Source organism: Ostrea edulis, chromosome 7 (genome assembly GCF_947568905.1).
Source record: "Ostrea edulis chromosome 7, xbOstEdul1.1, whole genome shotgun sequence".
NCBI classification, from domain to species: Eukaryota; Metazoa; Mollusca; class Bivalvia; order Ostreida; family Ostreidae; genus Ostrea; species Ostrea edulis.
This window is the reverse complement of record NC_079170.1, coordinates 12607507-12632102: the sequence shown is the minus strand read 5'-3', so window position 1 is coordinate 12632102 and position 24596 is coordinate 12607507. Positions and strand designations below refer to the sequence as shown.

Genomic DNA, 24596 nt, shown 5'->3' with positions numbered 1-24596 from the left:
CTGAGATCCGTCTCTATCATTCTCTTAATTTGAATTGGCGACATAACCTCAATTTTATTATATAAATTATGTCGACGACTATGCCAGACTATGGGCTAAACATAAACACAGAAGGATGCACCATCTATCCTTCCGTGTTTAGTAAACAAAAAGTGATAAAAGAATTCTATAGATTGCATGAGGAATATGTTTTGGTTCCAGCTGACAAAGCTTTAAACAACATTGTCTTTGCAAAGCGCATTAATATGTCTCCTCCCAGAAGAGGGCGTATTGGGGGACAAATTGAAAGTTGCTTTTGTGTTGTTTTGATAAATTGCTCGAGACGCAATATAAACATTAAGCTAAGTGTCCAAAGTCCTGAAGAATTATGGGGGAATGACATATGACAAAAAATATATTAGTGTTGGCCAGGACTGGAGTTCGAAACCATGGCTGTTGTGTTGGACCTGCTTGAAGATTGAAAAGTCTGCAAGGTGGTCGAACTGCGGCGTAAAATTAGTTATTGATCCGCGATGTTGTCATCCCATCGGGAAATCTTCGCTATTGAGAAGTCAGTTGCGTCCACTTTTGTAGATATGGACCTATCTTTAATACTCTGAGCCCTAGCAGCGAGGGCTCTTCAACGTGCCAACGGCTGCCGGGACAGGGGACCTTTGTTTTAAAGATCATATTCGAAAGACCCGTGATTCTCACTTCTAAATGCCGAGCATTTAGCGTGAAAGGAATCACTGCTCATATTTCCGTCTTAGGTTTAACGCAGCAATGACCCGAGCAGGTTTCGAACTCACACAACCTCCCCGGTTACGAAGTGAACGCTTTATCATTAAGCTATCGCGACTGGTTCGAGAGAGATTGATGGCAGGTTGTTGAACGTGGGGGTCATTTAAATTCATCAAAGTTCATTATATCAAAGTTCATTATTCACCGGGGCCGAGTGGTAAGAGCATCGCGCTCAAAATCACATGGCCTCTCACCTCTGGTCAACGCGGGTACGAATCCTGCTCGCGCCGGTAAGTGAGAAAGTCTGGGTTCTCTCTTCCACCAGTAAAAAACTGGGCGCCACCAGATAACTGAAAAAGTGTTGAGTGTGGCGGAAACAGCAAAACAATCAATCAATTATTCATCGTTCAAAAATCGTGAAAAGAATTGCGCGCTCTTCTCAGACGAAACAGTTCATCATAAATTGCCATCAGGTATTTCTTTTTTTTTCTTCTATTTCATAAGGAGCCTGGGCCTGTATGATTGGAAAGAAAGCATCCAACATTTTTATCAAATTGTAGAAAAATAACAGCATGTAGTTAACTTTAATTGACATGTAAAGTACATCATATAAGTAATTTTAGCATATTAAAGATACTGGTTTAATTTGAATTGAAAATAACAGTCACACATTTGTAACTTTGTCTTTTTCAACACTTGGAAATTATCTGTTATTATCTCAAATACCTATACGAGGTTTTGTTTAAGTGACAAATGCGCTTTAAAGTAAATTTGGCGAAAAGCAATTTGAATTCAGAAACACCAGTTCTTGTTGAGAGAGAAGGGACCTGTATTGGGTGTGGAAAATCACTTCCACCCACTCGAGTCCCTAAACGGTCATATTTGTATTTCAACAATTAATGTTCCATATATGTGGATGTGATGCGATGTAGATGTGACAATAAATCAGAATAGTGCCTGTCCACCCATCAAGTGACCCGATTTTGTTTGCGTGTTTGAATTGAGTAGGGATATTACCCTAAGAACCATTACTAAAAGTACATATGTAGATGTTGTTTGGGTCTCTCACCAGTAAAAGTTAACTCTGGATTTAATTATATGCTGTGTTGATTGATCAACATGGTATCTGATTGGAATACGATCGAATTAAGGCAGAGCCTAGCCCTACTAGGTAAAATAATGTTTTGAATGTTTTGGGTGTATTAAGGGGATAAATGAGACATACCCATGCCCTGGATGATTTTGGAGGTTCCTTGTTATTGGCGCCACCGGTGGTGTCTTTATGTCTTGTCCTCGTGGTTCCAGTGTGGTTTTCGTGGATTGGATTTGCTGCTGATCATATCCCAGTGTCCCACGAAACCCTGACAAGGGTTTGGCAGCCTTGTTAGTCGAAAGTGTTGAATTGAACTTCCAATTGTACCCCGATGTGACAAAATAAGGGAAAAAAAACAAATATTCCCATAAAAATACAACACAAAAAATTTACGTGGCAAAAAGGGCACACATAAAGAATGTAGCCATATGAGAAATGGCACAATGGAATAAAAATCTGACTGAATCAAATGAATGTATCGACAATGACAATCTCTCCAGGCTAAAGCATTCATAACATATATATAGATAAATAAAATCGACACATTGTAACGATATTAAAATTAATTTTCAAGGGTAATTTCAAAAGACATAATTTAGTATAGCTTACAAAATTGAACCAGATTAACGAAAATTCAAGAGAGGAAGCATGGATCATGCGCTAATTTTAGAGAGAGTTTGTCAAAGCGGAAATATTCCAGAATAACAAACACTACGCTCGAACCCTTATATATATGCACATACACTAGACAATCTATTATATGCAGTAGTTTCTTTTTCTTCAATAAGGTGCAATCTTGCGGGGGGAAATATTAATTGAAAACTCATTTTATGATATTTTATGATATATTTCTTATTTTCTACTGATATAATTGTATGCACAACTGCGTCCTGTATCACATTTAAGACCAAATTGAGAAAGATTGTAATTATCTAAATGATTCCATACCATGGCAGATTTTGACAAATAAATATTTATTATAAATGTCTGGTATTATGAAACTACCATGATTATACAAATGTGGAAATTATTTGTCAAAAATACGTACACATCTTTTTATGCATTCCAATGCTTTGGGTGATCTGTTTTAAAACTGATAGGCTATATTTTGAATATTTTCACCCATCTCGTTGTGATATTCCACATCTGGTATGTCCAGGCGTTCGTGTTTTTCCTCTTAATTTTGAATTCTTCATAGGATTTTCGAGATTGATCTCTGTTCGTTATCTTTACTTTTCATCCAACTGCATAGAAACATCATTGTTCATGATAGTTTGTGACCTTTCAATATTTCCAGGACTTCAAAAACACCAGAAGATAACAAACAGTACGTTACAGCAATTTCTAGAGCAAATAAACGGTAAGGCTCCACCAGCATTCTATGGGGAATTAAAAGAACAACATGCTAATGAATCAATCAACTGAAGAACAATTGTGAAATCATAATTACATGTAAATTCAAAAGAAGATACGTTGTCTTACCCTTGTTGTTAAAGTCCATTTTATGCCCAATATGCATAGAACCCACTCGTATTACTAATGGAAATTATGTTTCAAGATATTGCTATTTTCAAGACATTCATTTACAATAATTGAAAGCATGTGTTTCTTCTTCTGGGGTGCTTCGTAAAATTATATACGCATGTTGTATTCAAGGTAATTGAATCTAAACTGTTCCTGTAATATTCTAAATTGTATTTGAATAATTATTTTAATATTTTACTGTGGAAAGAAAGAGTTACACGTACCTTTATCATTTTCTCAAGTAGAACTTTTTTAGCACGTACACAAATAATATTTAGGATAATTAGGCTTAAGTTCCTTTCCTTTAATGAATTCCAGACGCATTGTTAAAAACCAAAAGCCAGATACTTTATAAAATAAACTTTCGGGCTTTGAAATTAATGTAGTTTTATGTATATCTTTACATTTCCAGTGATCACATCTTTACCAAAGAATCGTAAGTATTAGCGCTTTAATTAATTTGAATGAGAGAGAAGATGCATGGACAATCAGTTAGCTTCATGCAAGGTGAAGATAACGAACAGTGATCAATCTCATAACTCATACACATGGTATTAGGATTGCGTATGTATGAAGTCAACATAAATTATCATTATTTGTTCATTATGAAAGGTGAAGATAACGAACAATGACCACTCCCATGACATATAATTATCTTGATTGATAATTATAAATATTTTGCCTGATCAAGATATAGGTGTTTGGTCAAATCTCTACTTTGCATTGCTTATAGGAGTTATGAGATTGATCACTGTTCTTTATCTTCACCTTGCATCAACAATTTTAAGATTTAAGATACTATGCAACATATGTTGCAATATACCCTCATTATGTGCAATGTATATTTTGACCCATTTCAGCTTACTATAGGATATAAAAGATGCCAAATATACCATATTTAGCCACCTTCATCATCATTACCCACGACTGCATTTCTTTTCACCTTTTCTACCTTCTATCCTCAAATAAATTATGATAAATAATGTATGAGCTTTGGGAGTCCTAAAGTTTTGATAATTGTGATCTTACCTATTGGAATTGAATCTCGTTTAGTCCACAAACCAAGCAATTGATAAAGGCATTGATTTTAGATTGATAGTTACATGAAGTTTTCGAGGTGAAGATAACGAACAGTGATCAATCTCATAACTCCTATAAGCAATACAAAATAGATAGTTGGGCAAACACGGACCCCTGAACATATCTTCCAGACTTTTGCAAATACTATTCCAAGGAGCCTAAAAGTGCTATTTCCCCCCTTTTATTTTCAGGTCATTACACCTGATTTGCTGCAAAAAACAAATTGCTTGTGATTTTGAAATGTTTAAACGTAGTCCAGAAATCATTCTAAGCATATCAATGAAATGTGCAGATAACGAACAGTGATAAATCCCATAACTCCTACAAGTTATAACTGTCTTATATTCTCCAAGTGATTTTTCTCTAACGTTAAAAAAAGAGTCGTCCGCATACTGGTCTGATTTGTTTTCTATTCCAACCACAGTTATACCCGTAATATTTCGATTTCCTTTAAGTGCTATTGTCAGTACTTCTACTGTAATAATAAAGATATATGGTGCTAATGCATATCCTTGTCTACAGTCTTGTTCAAGACTAAATAATTTAGATAAATTTCCATTGTCAATGATATCACTAGTACCAGAGGTTCAGAGAGTAAGAAACCTTTTCACAATATTGCCCAAAAGTAAAGGACCTGAGTGCCTTTACAATAAAATTCCATTCCAATGAATCAAATGCTTTTTTGAAAATCTAATGATGATATCAATCCTGGCTGATTTTGCCTTTTGATATAATCAGTCAAATCATACTAAAAATCTAATGTTTTCACCAATAAAACGTCCCTTTATAAAACCCATCTGAGTGTCACTTATGATACTTGTTAGTACTTTCTTTAAACGATTTGCTATGGCATTAGAACCAGTTTTGTAATCAACATCTAATAGTGAAATGAGTCGCCATTGTTTTATATAATGTCTATTTTTTTTTCTTTGGGAATACAAGTTATTACACCTTAGGATTGAAACTGGGACAAATTTCAAATTTGGTATCCCTCATTTAATGGACGATTCACAAACGCATCAATGTCTTTCCAGATAAATTTGTAAGACTCAACTGTAAAACCGTCCGAACCTGGTGATTTGTTTTATTTTTCATATCTTAATGATTCGCTGCACTCCTGTTGTCTCAGTACACCTTCATTTTTTTCCTGTAAATTATTTAATTTATCATTTTTTAAAAATGATATTCCCATAGAGGGCTGTACAACTATTATTTCTTGATTTACTTTGTGTAGATCTGAGAAAATGTCACTTGTTCTGCTGAAATGTGCGTTTGTTCTGTAATATGGTTTCCCTCTGAGCCATTGAGCTCGGATATAGTTTTATTTACAAACTTTCGTTTTTCCAATTAAAAAAATAATCCGAGAGAGAGAGAGAGAGAGAGAGAGAGAGAGAGAGAGAGAGAGAGAGAGAGAGAGAGAGAGAGAGAGAGGGGGGGGAGTAAGGTGAAGAATTTTGCCTGGTTCACTGATCAGTCTCAATCATTTCATATAAAGCAATTGTTTTCTGTTAACAGTACATAATTAAAGCAAATCACATATATTCTGCAAGTACTTGTTATATTCAGTACATTTAAAGCTTTTAGATTGTTCTATATAGAATATATCAATGATATGTTTTGACAGCACATATATTTAGTTTTGGAGCCATTTTTTACCTTTCTGCAAATATGTAATACTTGACAATAAGTATTAGTAAATGTTATACTTTGTATAAGTTTCTGTTATTGTATTTGCCAAATAGTATGGCTTGTCTATCACATATAATTGGTTTATTAAATTTATTAAGAAACCAGTCTTCAATAGCACACCAGATTTCCTTTACTTCAAAACATTCTATGAACAAATGATCAATTGTTTCTACGTTACTTTTTCAAAATGTACAAATCCATACCATTTTAGTTTTAGGGAAATTTATTCTAAGACCAGAGACATTGGCGAAGTAATCTAGTTCTGTAAGGATACCGTCCATGGATTCAGGTGATCCATCTGAGAACAATGAGATATCATCAGCATACTGTGATAATTTGTATTCCTCCCCCTCAATTGTTATTCCTGTTATATCTTTATTATTTCTGGTGATTTTTCCAAGGACTTCAGCACAAAGCAAAAAAATGACAAGGTGATATGGGGTCGCCTTGCCTACAGCCTCTTTTTGGGTGAAGATACTCTGAGGTTATTCCATTTTGTATGACACAAGATTTTATGTCATTATAGAAGTTTTTATCCAGTTTTTTATTGATGTACCAAAATTGAAGAAGTCAAATCTTACTTTCACTTGTTTTAAATTTCAAAAAAGTGGAAAATGGTCTATTGTATAGCCTTGAATTATTTTAATGTCAAGCATTTTACTAAATATACATTCCAAAACTTGGAAATAATCGATTCTAGATTGACTTCCTGGTTTTAATCTCCTCCAGGTAAAGTGTCGAGTTTCCTCATTCCATATTTTCCATGGGTCATATATTTCCAGTTTTGTCTTTCTAGTTAGTATTTTTCGTGTGCCTTTGAATTTTTTATTTTTTAAATGTGTCATGTTCGTCATCTTGAACAACATCCCTGTCACCACACAAAACAATCGATATATTTTCTAACTCATTCACCCCAGTAAGAATATTTTGAAAAAAATCGGGGCTGTCCAAATTAGGACCATGTAAGTTACATGTAACTAATGCAAATCTAGTATGATTTACTGTTATATTTAAAATAATAAATCTACCAGAGGAGTCCTTGAGAAAAGAGTGAATAGTGAAATCAAAATTATTTCGAAAAATGATACCAATACCTAGTATAAGTATTCAAATAGATTTGTATCCCCATTCTGACTCCCATGATTTTAAACATCTCAGGTACTATGTGTACATATTGTTGATGCATTTTTATATCTTACACATTTAAATACATCATTACGCTTTTGATGAAAGGTGGAGATAACGAACAGTGATTAATTTCATAACTCCTATAAGCAATACAAAATAGATAGTTGGGCAAACACGGACCCTCAGACACAACAGAGGTGGGATCAGGTGCCTAGGAGGAGTAATCATCCCCCGTTGACCGGTAACATCCGCCGTGAGCCCTATCTCCTTATCAGATAAACGGAGTTATCTGTAGTCAAAATCAGTGTACCAAAAATGGTATTTCGGATTACTTTGATGCAAATCCTCTAACATTCATACATAATATATTTAAACATTCTGCCTTGCTAGACATTTGTTTTTGTATCAAATAAAAAAACAAACATTATACATATCTATGAATTGCTGAAATAAAGGTACATACTCACACACACACATACACACACACAGAGAGAGAGAGAGAGAGAGAGAGAGAGAGAGAGAGAGAGAGAGAGACGCAAACACACCCCAAACACACACTATGAGATATACATGTTGCATCCTCAAGTCTAGGCATACCTTATAGCCTAAATTCAAATGTCACATGTTTCTGGAAACTCCTGTCTATTTGTGGTCACTTCATTTCTTAACCCCTTCTTTCAGATATGGTTTTTGTCAATGTCATCGATGACATCAATTTTATGTCTGTTCCCGCTTTTTTCCATGGCGAAAAAGTACCCGTTAAAGCACCATGTACTATCAATCGCGTCCTTGTTCTTCTACTCTCAATTTTTTCAGCAATTTCATTCATGTTAGTGATGTGATCAACTAGAATGAAATTAATCATAACATTTTCCCTCCCTGTGATGACCACTTTCCTCAGATCATTGGTTAGGAACTTTACAGTCACTGGTCTTGGATGGGTTTTTTTTGCTGCTGGATGGTATCCGATGTATTGCCAGGATGTATCTCTGGTCCAGTTCTACACCGGCGTTTTCTAAAACTATTGCACAGAATTCCTCTTTTAATTCCCGACCTTAGTGCTCCGGTCAATTTAGAATCTTTATATTATTTTTCGGTGAGTGCTGCTGGTTAAACTTTACCATGCTGATATAGCTGTATAAGCAAGACCATTGATTTCTTTTATCTGATCATCCAGTTTTGTGAGCCAGTTTTTTCAGTTTTGCTACATTGTCCATGTTTGTTTCGTTGTCCGTCTACCTTGTCTGTGAGTTGTCATCTGAATTTTGACACCTCATGGTTGTGTTGCTGTTTTTGTTTCTTTAACTCTTCACCAATGTCTATTTTCACGTCCTTGGGGATATCCCCATTTATTGTGGATCCCAGGTTTTGCTGTATTTCTTTCTTCTTTAAAATCTACCATCACACTTTTAACAATGTCTCTGATGTCATCTTTTGTAACAATATTTCTGCATTGATTCTAAATACTTTACTTCCTCAGTTCATAATGATATACAATATTTCAAATGCGCGTTAATTTCAAAACTGAATTATCATATTGTACTCCATTTCAAAATGAAAACATGAATTTTCAAATTACACATTTACTGTTTGAGATACAGATCCCGATTTGATGAGTCCATTCCGTGCCGGTTTCGTTATGTAGGATGTTAATGTTCGTGATGAATGACGATGTAGAAAAGAAAAACGCTTCAAAGTTTATATTCTAATAGAAATTGAGAAATAAATTTGTATTCATATCAATTTTACATGGTCAATATGTGATTTCAAAGTAACATATCTTAAGAATCGCCCACTTTTAAAGAGAAAGGCAACCCTAACCACATTGTTGCCCTTATGAATAAAGTATTACATACTGATATCGTAAATGACAATCTTGAACAACAGAAAGTCTTACTTAACAATTAAATCAATATTAATCTATCTTATATTTCAAATTACTCGCTACTAAGAGAGCGGGCATTGAAGTTTAATTTATTACATCACACCGTCGGTTCCAGTTTACTTCATCAGCAGCACTGTAAACATGACAAGTCACGAACATTTAAGTTTGGAGCCGTATATATTTGATCCCGTTCTTTTGCAAGAAGGATTTAAGAAAAGAAGACGTTCAGTCGAGTCGCAGACCAAGCAGATGGTACTCGTTTCTTCATACATGTAACTGTCTCAAACTTCAAATTCTCATTACGCAAATGATGAAGCCACAGTTTACATAGTATTTTCTATTTAAATGACTTGGTTGGGTCAGGAGTTTCGGGAAAAAAACTTTTTTTCACATATCCCCTTCGCATTAGAGTAATTAACTGCTTGACAGAAATGCATCCACCTATTTACCATGTATTCGTAAAATATATCACAGAATATATCTTAGAATCTCATCAAAACCGAGATAGACGCTGTGACGTCAAAATTATAGATTTTTGCAGCATCATGGCAGCCTCTATAGATGACGGGGATTTCAATTTTCAACGTTTTAAAATTAGTACTGAGGCTTATTTAGGCCGTATATCAACAGAATAGTATGACAAATCTTTATCATATAATAAATCCTATCATTTATCATGTAAAACCGTTTGGGGTTGCCTTTCCCTTTAATTGTTTTCAGAGACAAAACAAAAACCAGAAACAAAAATAGCGAAACATTTCTCACCTTGGGCGGAAACAATCTAAATAAAAATTATATTAGAACGAATTTTCGCATGAATTTCAAATTTCACAATATATACTCTTTATTGCAAGAGAAATTACTGAGAGCAGAATTTTATAATAAATATATACATGAAAGGTGAATATAACGAACAGCGATCAATCTTATAGCTCCTATAAGCAATACAAAATATATAGTTGGGCAAACACGGACCCCTGGATACACCAGAGGTGGGATCAGGGTCCTATGAGAAGTAAGCATCCCCTTTCGACCAGTCACACTCGTCGTGAGCCCTATATCCTGATCAGGTAAACGGAGTTATCCGTAGTCAAAAGCAGTGTATGAAGAACGGTCTAACAATCGGTATGAAGTAAGTCAGACAGCATTTGACCCAATGATAGGTTGTAGTGGCGAACCAGATCGTTATAACGACCATATAATTTACGAAATGCTGACTCAATAGAATCACGGAAACTAAAAACTGGTTTTACACATAACCAATTGCTTATGTCCTTGTCAAAAAAGAATAATTCTGTAAACAAAGATATTTACTAGCAATCACTTGAAAAAAACATGGCTGTAGTGTTAGAAACATGAACAGACGAGTAGGCCTAAATGAGCCTCATAATTTAGTAAATGTTTATACCGGATTCATCCTGGTGAAGTCGGTATTATATGGTTATTGAACTTATATAGCTAAAGTATTTAGTTGTTAAATTATATCCCTTTTCACTCAAAATACTCCTAAATAGACTAAAAGTCATCAATATTGGCATCCAAGGTGAAGGTGTGCAATATCAGCATGCATTAATGCATGGCGCAAACTGATTTGTAAATGAGGACATCATGATTTATGTACGGTAGAGCATTTTGTTTAAATAAATGAATATGATATCAAATACCGGTTCTGTCAGATTCGGAGGACCTTCGTCTGCCAAAATGGCAGAGTGTGAGGAATGTTACGGTAACCTCAAAATTGAACGCTCATATTCGCAATGTTTAGGGCGCTCACAATTTGCGCAATGCAAAGTTAGCGTTCAATAAATTCTCAGGATATTGAACGCTATCATTCTATAGATTTTACGCAGATTTTATAATAAACTATTTATTAGTTATATAATAAGTTTTTTTATACCATGAAGTTTCAATGATTTAATCTATGCAGCCAGGATTTATCATTCTGTTTTTTTGTTTTTTGTTTTTATCTGATCAACTTAAGTCATGTTGAACAACCACTACTATCACGTTCTCCCATTGGTCATTACTACCAATGAATTATGTTGTTACTGGCAAATGTTTCCGGGTTCTGACAGAGGACTGGTGGTTGTTTCTCTTCCATACTGTAGCTGACATACATCGCAGCTGATGAATTAAATGTAGTTATTAGATTTGCAGGAAAGGTTTCCTAATCTTTCGTAACTGCGACCTGTGACAAGACTGCATGTTTTGAACCCCCAGTCTAGTTCTTACTACTATGTCCTTCATATTTCTGGAGCATCTGGAGAATGTCATCGGGGATTCATTGAAAATATCAGCATACGTCTATACGCAATGGGCAAATCATAATGTATGAAAACCAACAGACAAAACTAGTCGATGCTGATGTCGACATCAAATGTAGATTTGCAGTGCAAAAGATAAATTTTAACACAATCTAGCTCAATGACAAGCATTATATAAACAAATTAGAAAACTGATGTCACACCTCTTTTAATGTATTCGCTTGAATTAACAATTATGGTAATTTTCTTTGAAATACAGGTAATGCAAGGGAGAGATGTAATGCTACTCAGTATTTACTGATATTCATGTACATTAATGAGTCATATACACATTTCAGGTCGTGTAATTGGTGGAGTATTATTGGTGGGTGGCGGAGTTCTCCTGTTCACGGCTTATATGATAAAAAGTAAGATGGTAGTATATTGTGCGTAAGCTTATCAAAAATTCTGATATGACCAAATAATATTATTACAGAGATTACTCTGCTGTCCATCGTTCCAGAAGCACAATCACATTTTAGTGCCACAGTTGCGGTAGTTCAGTGGTAGTGCATTCCATTTGTAAACTGGACGTAGTGGGTTCAAGTCCCGTTCGTGTCATGACCGTGTCCAACCCAATACGTTAACATAGGGATTAATTAATCCTTTTCCAAACGTATGCAATTTACAAATCAGAATCACAGGTCTATCGGATTTGACCTTAAAACAGAGGTCTCGTGTAGCAGCAGGCGTTGGCACGGAAAGGACCCCTCACTGCTACAACTCTGACTGTTAGGCATAGCTTTAAATTTGAGATACTTAACTTACAACTGTTGCCATATCAATATGAGTGAAAAATTCTCGACGGGACGTAAAACAATCAATCAATCATTTTAGCGCTGTAGTGTCTCTTGTATATCCATGGGTCTGCATTGGCCCAAATCCCTATTTTGTATTGCTTTGTATAGGAGTTAAGAGATCGATCACTGTTCGCTATCTTTAGCTTTCATCTTTCAATAAAGATACAGTAGCAGGATGAAAGTTATTGCGTGTTGGTCTCTAAACTTAAAAACAATGAATACACACAAGTAATCTCTATAAAAAAAAAAAAAAAAAAAAACCAGAGAGCAACTATTCGTAATTGGATTAAAAAGTGTTAATTAAGTCGTATATATACTTTGAATTACACAATGTTACTGATGCAGGTTTATTTTTAATATGTCAAGATGATACATGAAAAGGAATTATCTCGGTATATGTATGTTAATATGCGTTTTTGTTCCTCATTAGTAATCTTCGAAGAGAAAGTTTTAATTCACATTTATAGATACCGTTGGGGATTCAGGTTAGAATAGGTCCTCAATAACCCTTGCTTGTCGTAAGAGGCGACTAAATGGGGCGGTTATTCGGATGAGACAAACAAACGAGGTTCCATGTGACACGATAAAGATACCTCCCTGCTCAAAGGCCGTAAGCGCCGAGCATATACTTACAAACCTTTACTTGCTATGGTGACGTCTCATTATAATTGAAATATTCTCGAGCTGGACATACTAGAGGTAGGTTCAGGTGTCTAGCATAATTAAGCATCTCCTATCGACCGGTCACACCCGTCGATAACCCTATATCTTGATCAGGTAAAAGGATTAATCCGCAGACAAAATGAATGCGCCAAGAACGGCCTAACAATCGGTATCAACAAAATATCACACATTTGATCCAATTATAGTTTGAATTGGCAATTTTGAGCATATTAACGCTACAGAATTTGCTAAATGTTGACTTTAAATGAAACTGTTGAGACACCTTTAACATCAACTTGTTCGTTGGTAGCCCGGCTCGATTTTAAAAACTGATCACACGGGGAACAAACTCTTTCGTATCAAATCACCTGTGAGATAAAAACACCATATACAGGTGATAATAGAATACTGATGCATAAATATGGGAAGTTGACGATGTACAAGCTGACGCAATCCCGTTTTTCATAGAGTTGAGTTGTTGGTTTACTGTTAGTATTCATTTTCAATAAAGTATCTAGGTACATGTATGAAGCTGACTGTTGGAAGACCAGATCATCAAAGACCACAAAAATATTGTCATAAAGAACTCTAGCATATTTATATTTCAACTTCACAGTTCTTTTGCGTGGAATCAGAGTGGTGTTTAACAAAATAATATTTTAGATGACTGATCACCAATTACGAATATTCCCTTTTTCAAACTTTGGTAAAGAAGTAACTGTCTATGATGTCTAAAAGTCCAGTCCTTAATTTAACGTAAGGAATGGTTGTGTGTTTAAAAGTCATACGTTTTGATGTTGTTGATTTGAGAAATGTTTTGCTTCACAGCTGTTAATATTTTCGTGAATAGCAAAGATAGGGGCTTGGTAGAGCACTTACTAGATCCAGCATTTTACCTGTGTTTGTAAGGGGTTTTATGTAGTTTAGGAATCCACTATAGGTAAGGTATCTCATATTCATTCGACCCATTGATTGGGATATTAAATGTGTCTAAAACTGAAGCATGGTTTTGAAGACTTTCGTCTTTTGAAATAGCAGTTGGATGTTAAGTACGATTACCAAGGGTGCAATGAATGCAGTTCGTTTCAAATACAGTTGTAATAATGAGCCTTACAAAAAAAAAATATGCTGTTACAAGCTTTGTCAGCTGTAACCAAAACATATTTCTCATATGTAACCTATCTAATTCTTTATCACTTTAGGTCTACTAAACACATATTGATATATGGTACATGTTTTAATATATCTAATGCGATATTTTAATATTCCTCTAATACTTTTAATGGAAGGCGAAGATAATGAACAGTGATCAATCTCATAACTCTTATAAGCAATACAAAATACAGAGCTCGCAAACACGGACCCCTCGATACACCAGAGATGGGATCATGTGCTTAGGAGGAGTAAGCATTTCCTGTCGACAGGTCACACCCGACGTGTGCCCTATATCTTGATCAGGTAAACGGAGTTATCCGTAGTCAAAATCAGTGTGCCAAGAACGGCCTAACAATCGATATGAAACACGTCAGACAGCATTTGACCCAATGATAGGTTGTATTGTCAAACTAGATCGTTTTAACGATCATAGAATTTGCGAAATGCTTATTTTAAACGAGACTGTTGGAATCCACCATCTTTGATCAGGGAATTATGTTATTGTAAGAGAAACATTTGTAGACAAATATACAGATTTAGGTCGGACTTTTCGCGCGTAAACTCTAGAACGTAAAATGTAGAACACTGAGATGATTTCGTGTTAGGTGTGTAATAATAACATTTTGATTTTCCCCCAGAAGTTTACGCGACCCATACATATTTCGACGCATTTTTGTTTTGTCCACCTAAAATAACACAGGTCCAAATAAAGATATTAAAATAGCTTACCTTATATTTGAAAATCACCCATGCTGTTATGCGCTAGTAATGTCTGTAAAAGGTAATGTTTTCTTGATTTTGGGAAGGTTGGAGGATGGATTTGGGTTTTTGTGCCCGTTACAAAGTCTGATTTTGTCTGATTTTGCGGATTCCAGATTATATACTTCTTTGATTATTTGACAGAGAGTAAGAAATGGATCGATAGATCCATTTAGAAATACTTCCCTCGCACAATGCGGTGCAAAGTAACAGTTATAAAGTGATATTATTGTGAATAATGTTTTATGCATTTATATGTAACAATACACCGGTACATTATTTTGCTGGCTTTGTGACGTAACAATGCACTAGTATATGTGTGATGTTATATTATCTCTTGGCGTAATAAACTACTGTATGACGTTATCAGTATATTGTTATTATCGTTAGACGTTTCACTTGTTTTAAGCGAATCATAAGAAAAGATAAGAAAAGTAGCGGATTCAGATAACACTTTAACGTGTAAGTGCTGGTATCTTTCTGTTTTGGTTCGTTTTTTCTTCATCAGAACCTGGGTACTGGGAAGGTTTTACATTAATTATGGCAGATCTAACTGTGGTAGCGGTGATTGGACATTCATACATCAGAAGACTTGACACGTTTTGAAAAGTTACTTCGGGTTATGTAAATCTTTGTTTAGATCAAAGTCGATTCTCTGTAATGATTTTTGGTCAAGGAGGATTAACAGTGAGAGGTTTAGCAACATCTAAATCGCTGTGCAAATTTTCCCGAGCCCCAGACATTTTTTTTTTTGTAAATCGGGGGCAACGATGTGTTACTACATTCACCTCCAAGGATTGTAAGAGACATCATTTCTCTTACGGACTTTCTGATTCATGGTACGGGAGTTAAACACATGATTGTAAGTCAACTTATTCGTCGAGACCCCAAGAAAGCACTGCCTGGATATATTGACGCGGTCGTTGAAATAAACCAGATCCTGAACTCTGCGTGTGCATCCTTATCAAATGTGGCATTTTGGATACACAGGGGGTCTTGGACCCGATGGAGTACATCTGTCTAGAAAATCGTTTAACAATGAACCAGTGCCTATGGTCAAATACTTGAACAGCATTAAATATGCGGTAATCAACACTTGCAGGCGTCTGAGGCCGGTATATAAATGGATTAATTAGATTATGTTGAAGTATGACATCGTCTTTCATAGTCTTGTATCGCTCTAGCTCTTAAGTTTACAAATTGCAAGACAAGTTTATAGTTTTAATAACATTTAGATTGTGATATAAATAATGTTAATGTCATGGGTCAATGACAATACAAACACTTAAAATGTTATATATGAAATTGGCTCTCGAAATACATTTAGAATAAGGATTTCTAAGTAATCGATATTATTTGTCCAATATTTTAGTTTATAATGTACAGGTGTACGATCTCAAAGTAATTCATGTTGCTTTTTTTAAAGAAATCGGTTTGCTATGTGAACTGCTAATACATGATCTCTAAGTAATTTATGTTATTGTTTCTAAGAAATTGGTTTGCTATGTGAACTGCCAGTACATGCTATCTAAGTAATTCGTGTTACTGCTTCTAAATTGTTAGTTCACTATGTCTCAGTACATTATCTCTAAGTAATTCATGTTACTGTTTCTAAGATGTTAATTCACTATATCTCAGTACATAATCTCTAAGTAATTCATGTTACTGTTTCTAAGAAATTGGTTTCCTATGTGAACTGCCAGTACTTGATCTCTAAGTAATTCATGTTACTGTTTCTAAGAAATTGGTTTCCTATGTGAACTGCCAGTACATGATCTCTAAGTAATTCATGTTACTGTTTCTAAGATGTTAGTTCACTATGTCTCAGTACATGATTTCTAAGTAATTCTTGTTACTGTTTCTAAATTGTTAGTTCACTATGTCTCAGTACATTATCTCTAAGTAATTCATGTTACTGTTTCTAAGATGTTAGTTCACTATATCTCAGTACTTGATCTCTAAGTATTTCATGTTACTGTTTCTAAGAAATTGGTTTGCTTTGTGAACTGCCAGTACATGATCTCTAAGTAATTCATGTTACTGTTTCTAAGATGTTAGTTCACTATGTCTCAGTACATGATCTCTAAGTAATTCATGTGACTGTTTCTAAGTTGTTAGTTCACTATATCTCAGTACATGATCTCTAAGTAATTCATGTTACTGTTTCTAAGATGTTAGTTCGCTAGTATCTCTTGTAACTGTTTCTAAGAAAGTGGGTTGCTATGTGATCTGGCAATACATGATATAATTAAGCACTGTTTCCAATATGTTAGTTCGCTATGTCTCGGTACATGATCTATAAGCAATTCATACTACTGTTTCTAAGATTTGTTCACATGCCTTAGTACTATATCTCAAGTTATTCCTGTTACTGTGTAAATAAAAAATGGTTTACTATGTGATCTGACGGTATATACTCTCTACATTCTATATTGATCTTACTGTTTCTGAGACGCGAGTTCACTAGGTACCAGCATATGTTCTATTAGTAATCGGGGTTACTGTTTCTATGTAATTGGTTACTTTCTGGACTGCCAATACGAGCTGTTTAAGTAATTACAGGCATCGTTTCTAAAATGTTAGTTCATTGTGTACCAGTACATCATCTATAAGTAAGTCAGTTTACTGTTACAGATATAGTTTACGCTATTAATTTTAAGAGCAACTAAATTTGGCAAAAGCTTTAGGTTGGGAAATATCATGTAATTGTAGCAGGGGCTATTTTCCTTATAATTTTGAATTCATGCATACATTGTAACTATAATAATAATTGCATTTCACTCAGTTGTAACCATGCCGAAGAAGCGGCCAGCCGCAAACGAGTCTGCATAAAAAATCAAAAAGAACGAAAATTTATAACCAGTCGGTGAAAGCAGTCAATCAGCCACTAAACATCGATTACGAGAAATTAGCTGCAGAGATTTTGAAACAGCAAATTGACAGCAAGAATTAAAACCATGTAGAAACGGAGAAATCAGCAGAGTCAACTGTAGCTCAGTGCTGGGGCACTGTGGATCAGCCGAATAGTCCTGACACTACTTTAATTAACCAAATATTTAATACAGGAAGCTTTCAGGGAAGCTCCATACTTGACAAAACAACCAGCACACGTTCCATGCCAGCTTTTGCACATTTGACAACGATGGCATGCGACTTAATACAAGTCTCTCTTAACCCTGCTACAAAAAAGGTATATCTACATACATGGGATACGTTGTGCCATTGGTCAGCATCAAAGCTTATTCTCCCATTACAAATATCTACAATCTGTAGCTTTTTGGCTCACCTATATGAAAACAATTATTCGGCAAGCACGTTACATTGTAGCATCACAAGTTTCCGCCATTTCATTTCTTCATAAAATTTTAAACTTGTCAGACCCATCCCAAAAAACATTCTCGTACAAAAATTGTTAAAAGGCTGTAAAAAATCATGTCATGGGGCATACTCGCGACTCCCAATAACAGGGGAAATTCTCATGAAACTCACCAATGCAATACATCATACTTGTTCCAATTTTCTTCAACGTGTTTTATTGCTGTTACAAAATTTAGAAATTCATTTCAAAATTATGGATTATCTCCCTCATGCATAGCTCTTATCCTTGGACGAATTTGGTTCCACTTTTTTGCCACGCTGTTTTTGGCTATATTTAGCTCTAAAACTTCATAGTTATTTCGGATTTCAAAGATTTCGGTTGAGCATCACTGAAGAGACATTATTTGTCGAAATGCGCATCTGGTGCATCAAAATTCGTACCGTATAAGTTTTACATTATGACCCCTGGGTCGAGGGTCTTTACAGCCCAGTAGCTAAGTACTTCGTCACTAGCTTGAACATACAGATGTATATTTAATTGCTGTTACAAAATTTAGAAATTCATTTCAAAATTAAGGATAATATCCCTCATGCATAGCTCTTATCCTTGGACGAATTTGGCTTCACTTTTTTGGCACGCTGTTTTTTGGCTATATTTACCTCTAAAACTTCATAGTTATTCGGATTTCAAACTTTTCGGTTGAGCATCACTGAAGAGACATTATTTGTCAAAATGCGCATCTGGTGCATCAAAATTGGCACCGTATAAATGTTACATTGAAAGCATTGTTTCTCACTGCCTTTTTCGAATTTTTCAGATTAGGGAAATTAGTTACCAAGTCAAAACAGGCTATAGTTTAAGTAATACAAAGGTCAGACGTCCATTTCGAAGCAAAAGAAGGGAAAGCAGTCTACGCTTAATTTTACGTCATGCAAAAAAATATGCAAGCTGACCAATCATTTACTATTTGTTTAGAGGTCCAGCCTAACAAGGAATTCTGCTCAGTTTTCTCTTTCACTATTTGCGTAAATTCAAACATTCAAGTGTTCCCCTTTTTCAGTTTATTAACGGGGCCCCAGTTTCACATTCATTTGTTTCAAAACAATTAGAGGCAGCTATTTCATTCATGGGTTTGAATCCAAAATTGTACAAAGGTCACAGTTTTCGAATCGGAGCAGCAACACATACAGCTAAGTTAGGTTTTTCTGAAAATGCGATACAGCGAATGGGTCGATGGAAGTCCGATGCTGTTAAGATATATATGCCAGTTGAAAATAACGAACAGTGATAAATCTCATAACTCCTACAAGCAATACAAAATAGATAGTTGGGCAAAAACGGACCCCTTGACACACCAGAGGTGGGATCAGGTGCCTAGGAGGAGTAAGCATCCCCTGTTGACCGGTCACACCCGCCGTGAGCCCCACACCCCGACCAGACAAACGGAGCCATCCACAGTCAAAATCAGTGTGCCAAGAACGGCCCAACAATCGGCACGAAACACGCCAGACAGCATTTGACCCAATGCGAGGTTGTATTGACGAACTAGATCGTTATAACGAACATAGAATTTGTGAAATGCTGACTTCAATCGAGACTGTTGAAATCCCTGTACCATCAACTTGTTTTTCAGCAGCCCACCTCGACCCAAAAACTGACTATACCCAAAACAAGATCTTGCACATCGAACCAGTCGAGATATATAAACACCATATGCAGGTGATAATGGAATATTGCTACATAAATGTGGGAAGTTGACGATGGAGAAGCCGAAATCACCCCGCCCGCCACACAGTCGAGCCACCAGCCCGCCGCCAACGTCCACATTCAACAAAACATCCAAGCACGAAGCAAACGCGGACGACCCTGCGGTGCCCCTATGTTTTTTTATACCGAATCAGTATCCCCTGAAACAGATCATGTCACTATGTATGAACACAATGTTTCTGTGTGGAAAATATTGATCGCGTCAATAACAAAAATGTAAAAAAGAATTAATTTCAATATATGTCTGTAATTTTTTGATAATTTAAAATACATTTATCATGTTAAAACTGCGGATTTGAAAATACATATGGGGGTATATGATAAATTTATCATTACTACAGTAACTTTATCCGAAGAGTTGGATCACTTCTCGATAACAGGCGTTGATCATCACATCAAACTCACCGCTTCGCGTCTTGTGTGACCTGATGATCCGCGCTTGTGAACTCGATGTGATCCGATTCTTCGGATCAAGTTACTGTAGCAATAAAATATATTTCCCAAATTTTGATTCAACGATGTCAACATTTTTTCTTAGCCTGCTGTATTTTGTCAAATAAATGTCACACAATACTCGTACAAAATTATACCAATCTGTTATATTTCTTAGAGAAATATCTAATTCATTAATTACCAAATCTTTAGCACATTTATTAACTCAAAATACATGATAAAAACGATTTTTCAATGTTAAATTGTGATTTTCAAACCACTACGATTTTCGAATTGATACTTTCATATTGCATTTCTTGTTATTGTATCTGCAAACGTGGCTAATGCTACTGTAAGAGGAGTCCTTCGGCAATCCAAACACTCCAAAACCACAACATTTTCAAATACAGCAACGGAGATTCAGACCAAAACATATTTTATCAACCAATTTAATATCTTCGACAAAGAATCACATATATTCACAAGATGTTTGAGTTTTATTGATATATTTCTTTACATTACACATCTGTAGAATTGTCAAAAGTCATAAATGCAGACATTTTTTTTCAACACAATAAAGAATCGTGTAAATATCATTATTTATTGATCGTATTTAAAAATCCAGTCAAAACTTATCGGTTAAAACGAAGTTTTTAACATGACAAAATGTTAAAGAAATCAAGTTTTGGGTTACAAAACACGAAAAAAAAACCTTATTTTTCATAATTTGGCAATCCCTAACGCAATTGTATATTACAAAGAAGACGCCTTCGGCGTACATATACTATGCTGAAGCGTGAGTTAATGGGGAGCAGCAAAATAAATTCGAGATGGCTTTCTGATGGACAATTTTGGATTTTTTAGTTTACACTTTAAATGTAAACCATTTCCGGGTATGCTCTTTCTGACTGTATAATTAGTTTTTGTCTTAAAGTGCAAATGAGGATTTTGATCGTTTTGAATTTTCTCAAAGTTCCTGCATTTATGCATTAATCTGTGGATGAAAGTGAGAAAAATAATTCTTCATTATTGTTTTGTGTGGGATAGGGAAATTCCACCACTGGAACAAGACATATTGTCTAGGACTCAGCAAAGTCTCGTCTTAGACTGCGAATGTTGTTCCCTAGGAGGGATTTCCCTACCCTGCACTCATATTAATGAAGGATTGTATTAGTATTGTATGACCACTTGTGTCATTAATCCTGACAATACTTCTCAAACATAGAAATGTGGTATTGTAGTCAATATGTTACATTATCTCTTACAGATAGATTACAAAACAAAAGCCTCGAAGATAAGCCTAGAAGTCTACCAATGCATCCCTCTGCTGAACCTGTACAGAGTTAGTATTAATTGTTCTAGAATTACATTACAGATCAGTAGAAATTATATGTTTCTTGTTTAAAGACATTCTACAACATATGCATATATTTTCAATTTAAGTGTAGTTGTCAACACTTAAATCATTTTGTTCAGACCGAAGTACAGAATTATGCAGTAATGTTCATGTATCGTTTATATTTCCACGTACTAAAAAGAATGCACCTTTTAATACACAGAGAGAGATAGATAGATAGAGAGAGAGAGAGAGAGAGAGAGAGAGAGAGAGAGAGAGAGAGAGAGAGAGAGCACTAATCCCATCAATACTCAACATCCGAAGTGTCGGATCTGAATAAATATATCCAGATATATATGAGGTCAAAACAATATATATATATATATATATATATATATATATATATATATATTTGTATTTGTAATATATATATATATATATATATATATATATATATATATATATATATATATTACAAATACAATTTTGAGTTCGAGGTTGATTTGTACGTCACATATTTATACGGAATTTCATTGTTGCTCTCGTCGCCGATATTTCCCTTGCAGTATGTTTCCACTATAACGTCGGAAGAAGTTCTTCCCTGGAAACGATCGTCGTGAAAACATTTGACACATATGTATGTTCAGAACCAGTTGTTTGTTTTAAAATAAAGTGTACTAACATAAGCAAGTGGCATCATGTTGTCTGTAAAGACATTATCGTTGTACGCGTCAGATTTTATAGAATTTATTTTGAGATTTTAACCCAGCCTTGCACAAACTATTTTCAATCAACTGTGATAACAGTAATCTGTTTGAATATACTGGGGTTAAGCAAAATTGTCATTTGAAATTCTTGTGTCTATTACAGTTACTTATTTGTATTTTGTGTCCAATGATAGTTTTCCTTTTTTGTGGGGAGGTTAAATTTTACGAACAATCGGACACGTGGGATTCCTCCGGGTACTCCGGTCTCTTTCCACATAATGACCCCCTAGCGCCAACATCTAGACAGTTCTTGACCATTATCATTTTCAAAAAAATATTTACTTGTTGTTTCTATTACATGATATCTATTAGACTAGTTTCAACGAGGCAATCCACAAATAAACAAACACTTTCTGATGTAATTTACGACATTAAAATCTACTTTAGTTTTGCTTCCTGAACCATGGCGTAAAATCCATCCAACAGAGACAGACATTCCAAAGGTAACTTTGTAATTGGTATACATGTACAATAATTCGACCAATCAACTAAGCAATTTATTACGTAAATACATCATATAATGAAATTGGAAAAACAATGTAGAGGGTAATGACACATCTTATACCAATAACGAAATATTGGGTCAGCTATGAAATCCGAGCATTACGAACAGTGATCAATCTCATAACTCCTATAAGCAATAAAAAGTAGATAGTTGGGAAAGCAAGGAGCCCTGGACACACCAATGATGGGATCAGGTGTTTAGGAGGAGTAAGCATCCACTGTCGAATTTAATGAAAATCTGTGTTCTTCGGAGAAGCGAAACGTAGATGAAATTAAGAATTACATCGCAGAAACAAATAATGAATGCGATGTTTTCCATTTGTATTCCATAATTTGTCCATGTTTATCGTACAAAATCCCATTTTTATGTCCACAGATTATTCTACAACTTGCTAATTGATTTTCGATGTATAAATGCAGAGATATATATGTGGATGTTAAACTGAACGTTATGGGGAAAACCAGCTTGTGCACAGAGCGATTCGAAGTATCGCTCTGCCTTTGCGGTTTTTCCCCCTCAAATTGACGGTAAACAACGCACAATGTCCCAATTGCACAGAAGCTCCATGATGCGACTTTTATTTTAGATTGCAATCTAACAGGATAGCACGTGACGGTACAAAATTCGGATGCGCATGCACAAGTACATTTATATCGGAATCAGCAATGTTTCACAAACAAATGTGAGGAGAATTAAATAAAACGTTCTTTACTGTTTGTGGAAAACCATTTTCGGATTTACTAATAAAATAAGATGAATTTTATGGAGTCTAATATACATAATTATACGACAATATCTTCATCTCAGCAACTCTTGTCAAAGGAAGTAATATATTGTTCATTTAAGCTTGTGAGTATCAATTTTATATCATTGGGTTAAGATTTTTATGCCAGATTTATATCATAGGATTAATGTATGAAGCTTGAACGTTCTTATCGAGTAGGTCAGATTGTACCCCATGTTGAATTTGAACTCGAAGATCCAAATAAGATACAAGAATGATTCTTAATTCTGAGGTTTAAGGTAAAAGTTACCACTATTCCGAACCGGCATCCATAAGGCCTAGCAAGAAAATCATATATAAAATGAAATATCTGCATGACAAGGTGAAGATAACGAATAGTGACCAATTTCATAACTCCTATCCGTAATGCAAAATACAGATTTTGGCAAACTCGGACTCCTGGATATACTAGAGGTGGGATTTGGTACCTAGAAGTAAGCATTCCTTGCTGACCGATCACACCCGTCGTGAGTTCTATATCTTGATCAGGTAAATAGAGTAATCCGTAGTTATAATTAAATTGAAAGACACCAAGCAGTATTCGACCCAATGATGTGTTGTGTTGGCAAATTATTTTACCAGAAAAAAGAAACTGCATTATAAAATTTGGCATAATTTTTCTATACTTATTGTTTATATTTATAAAATCCAAACAATCGATAAAGATTATGTTTTTAATAATATCGGATAGTAACCGACTCAGATGCACGGACTTTTTCATGGTTAGTGAACATATGTTGTTTATTGAAGTGTTCGAACGCATGTCACGGATAACCGTGCTAGAATGTGAAAATGATAAAGTCACAGAAAACAATTTACATATTTATTTGGTATACAAATATTTAAGTTTCTGGTCCCGGTTTTATGGCGTTGAGCGTAAAGTTCCT

At 35.0% G+C, this 24596-nt stretch overlaps 1 protein-coding gene across 1 annotated transcript in view; it reads left to right on the top strand.

The window, feature by feature from the left end:
- LOC125654236 (interferon-induced protein 44-like) overlaps window positions 1–24596 on the top strand; it is a 60677-nt gene that overhangs the window by 9452 nt on the left and 26629 nt on the right. The window contains exons 4-8 of the mRNA XM_048884094.2: window positions 3111–3173; window positions 3750–3773; window positions 11722–11790; window positions 21585–21659; window positions 22808–22863. Coding sequence (XP_048740051.1) covers window positions 3111–3173; window positions 3750–3773; window positions 11722–11790; window positions 21585–21659; window positions 22808–22863 — 287 coding nt within the window. The remainder of the gene's footprint in view (window positions 1–3110; window positions 3174–3749; window positions 3774–11721; window positions 11791–21584; window positions 21660–22807; window positions 22864–24596) is intronic.